Source organism: Gadus macrocephalus, chromosome 7, assembly GCF_031168955.1.
Source record: "Gadus macrocephalus chromosome 7, ASM3116895v1".
In the NCBI taxonomy this organism is placed as follows: Eukaryota; Metazoa; Chordata; class Actinopteri; order Gadiformes; family Gadidae; genus Gadus; species Gadus macrocephalus.
The window spans coordinates 11348735-11351234 of NC_082388.1; the positions used below are offsets into that span (position 1 = coordinate 11348735).

Here is a 2500-nt window from a genome sequence, read left to right on the forward strand (position 1 = left end):
TCGTCCTGGTCCTGATGCTGGGACCAGACGTTGTCCTGGCGATGGCTTAGAGGTGCTGGATCTGTCCCTAGTGTCTCCGGTCAAGCATCCATTATTTAACAGACTGTTGATCATGCTGCACTTAAGCCTTAAGGCTTAGCAATCCTCTCTCTCTTGATTAATACGACGACCGCCCTGATGCCCATTAACAGCACCCTGTGATGAGTAGATGCTCCTCAAATACTACTACTAGCGTAGCACTTCATAAAGAATAGTTTCCATTACATATGGGGGGGTGGAGTGTAAGCTGTATGTATGTGGTTTATCTATGCGTGTGTCTGTGTTTATGTGCAAGTGTGGGAGCGTGAGTGTGTGTCTGTGTGTTGTGTGAATCCCGCTCTACACTTTGAAATTATTAAAATATTACTGCTACGTTGAGTTGATAGGTGGTAGCGGGTGATATTATTTCAGAGGGAACAAGAAAACCAGTGGTTTTTTACCATCTTTTATGAAGTTTATATTTGAAATCCTATAGTAGCACTATAAAGGCTGGGCCTCAACATGCAGAACGTTGTGAATACCATGAATAACATGAATATTTTAATGCTAAATGATAAATGCCGGTATATATAATAATAATTCTGGTAGGGTAATAAGAACCTATATCCTTCCATTACAGGATATTATGAAAAACGGTGCGGGGATGCAGTTTACACCGTATATGTGACTGTTACTTACTACTATGTATTCTTTCTATTGAATGGTTCATGGAGCACCGCATTAGCATAAGGGTTAGGGGTACAATTTTAGCAGTCACAGCATTTCAAGACATCAAATGGGAAGGTTCCGGGTGTCCACAATCACCTGTATGCATCCATGAGCCACATACCAAATTTACACATACCTGCACATCATTGGCAATGCAACAGAAAGATTTCTACTGACACAGAATCGACTTAAAGTACTTCTTAAACTATGGAAGGGGAACCAAAGTGGGTCATTATCCAGTTGGGGGGGGGGGGGGGGTCGCCACCTGTTGATACCCCTTTAATGAAAGACCACTAGTTGGTGGTTGGGTCAGACCGACCCAATTAAATAGTTTTTTAGGTGTGGAGATGGAAATGTTCAAAATACATTTTAGTTCTTTGATCAAACCATCATCACCGTCTCTCATGGCTTCACTAAACATCGTTACCAATATCCTTTGTCATATGGCAGGCGCGCTGGCGCTTAATGCTTGGCAGAACAAAGCACTTTCACCAAGGACACGGGTTGGTAATGGTTGGCAATGTGGTCGTCGATCCAGGAGGCACAATGTTTGATCACCAAGGCCGGCATGTTCCTCTAAGAACCGCTGTAATGAATAGTAAACAATGGCGCATGCATGTATTCCCGTCAATACATTGAACCTTCTCTGCCCCCCCCAGCGGTCCCCTTCCCTCTGAGCCACCGGCTGACGGTGAAGGAGGTGTTCGACGTGGAGGGAAGCCCCGGGTGGACCTCCTCAAGGCCCACCTCACCAAGGAGGGGCGCGTGGAGGAGGCCGTCGCCCTGCGCATCATCGCCGAGGGGGCCTCCATCCTGCGCCAGAGAAGACCATGCTGGACATCGAGGCCCGGTCACAGGTAGGCTCCCTCTCTCTGCATGTGGGGCCGGTCACAGCTGGCCCTTCACAGGTAAGGGCCCCTCTCTCTGCATGTGGGGCCCTTCACTGGTAAGGGCCCCTCTCTCTGCATGTGGGGCCCTTCACTGGTAAGGGCCCTCTCTCTGCATGTGGGCCCTTCACTGGTAAGGGCCCCTCTCTCTGCATGTGGGGCCCTTCACAGGTAGGGTCCTCTCTCTCTACGTGTGGGGCCCTTCGCTGGTAGGGTCCCCTCTCTCTACATGTGGGGCCCTTCACAGGTAGGTCCCCTCTCTCTACATGTGGGGCCCTTCACTGGTAGGGTCCCTCTCTCTACATGTGGGCCCCTCCCAGGTAGGGTCCCCTCTCTCTACATGTGGGCCCCTCCAGTCGGCCACGATGCCCAGGGTTGATTCTGCCAGCATCGGCCGGTGGGAGGGAACAGCATTGCAGTTGGAAGTACTTCAAACCTGGAAATTAGAGCCTAATCAATTCTTTCCTTCTGGCTAGACATGATTTCGTCAAATATGCATTAAAGTTTCATCCCAAAGGGTTAATATCCCAGAGATTCGTGAGTCTCACCTCAGCTCAACCTCTATCTCTGCATACATAAATCTTCATCCCTACCAACCCCCCACCCCTCAAACCTAAATTAGAGCCTATCTCATCCCATCATATCACACCGCACATCCCAAACCTATTACACCACCTTACTCTACACATTACATGATCATCCAACAGGTAGTATCACTGAGATGCTGCCACGTGAAGTTACAACTTGTTCACACGGATGTGATCTAAAATCAGAAATTACAAGTCGTCACCCTCATTGATGCTGAACGTCCAATCAATAGCCAATTGTCATTGACACATCGCAACCTATTGCATATAGTCAACTTT

General features: G+C 48.3%; 1 protein-coding gene across 1 annotated transcript in view; it reads left to right on the forward strand.

Annotated features, from left to right (window-relative positions):
• Positions 1-1348: 1348 nt before the first annotated feature.
• Positions 1349-2500, forward strand: part of LOC132461547 (protein phosphatase 3 catalytic subunit alpha-like) — a 23105-nt gene continuing 21953 nt past the window's right edge. The window contains 3 exon segments of the mRNA XM_060056713.1: positions 1349-1457; positions 1460-1577; positions 2425-2453. Coding sequence (XP_059912696.1) covers positions 1364-1457; positions 1460-1577; positions 2425-2453 — 241 coding nt within the window. The 5' untranslated portion in view covers positions 1349-1363.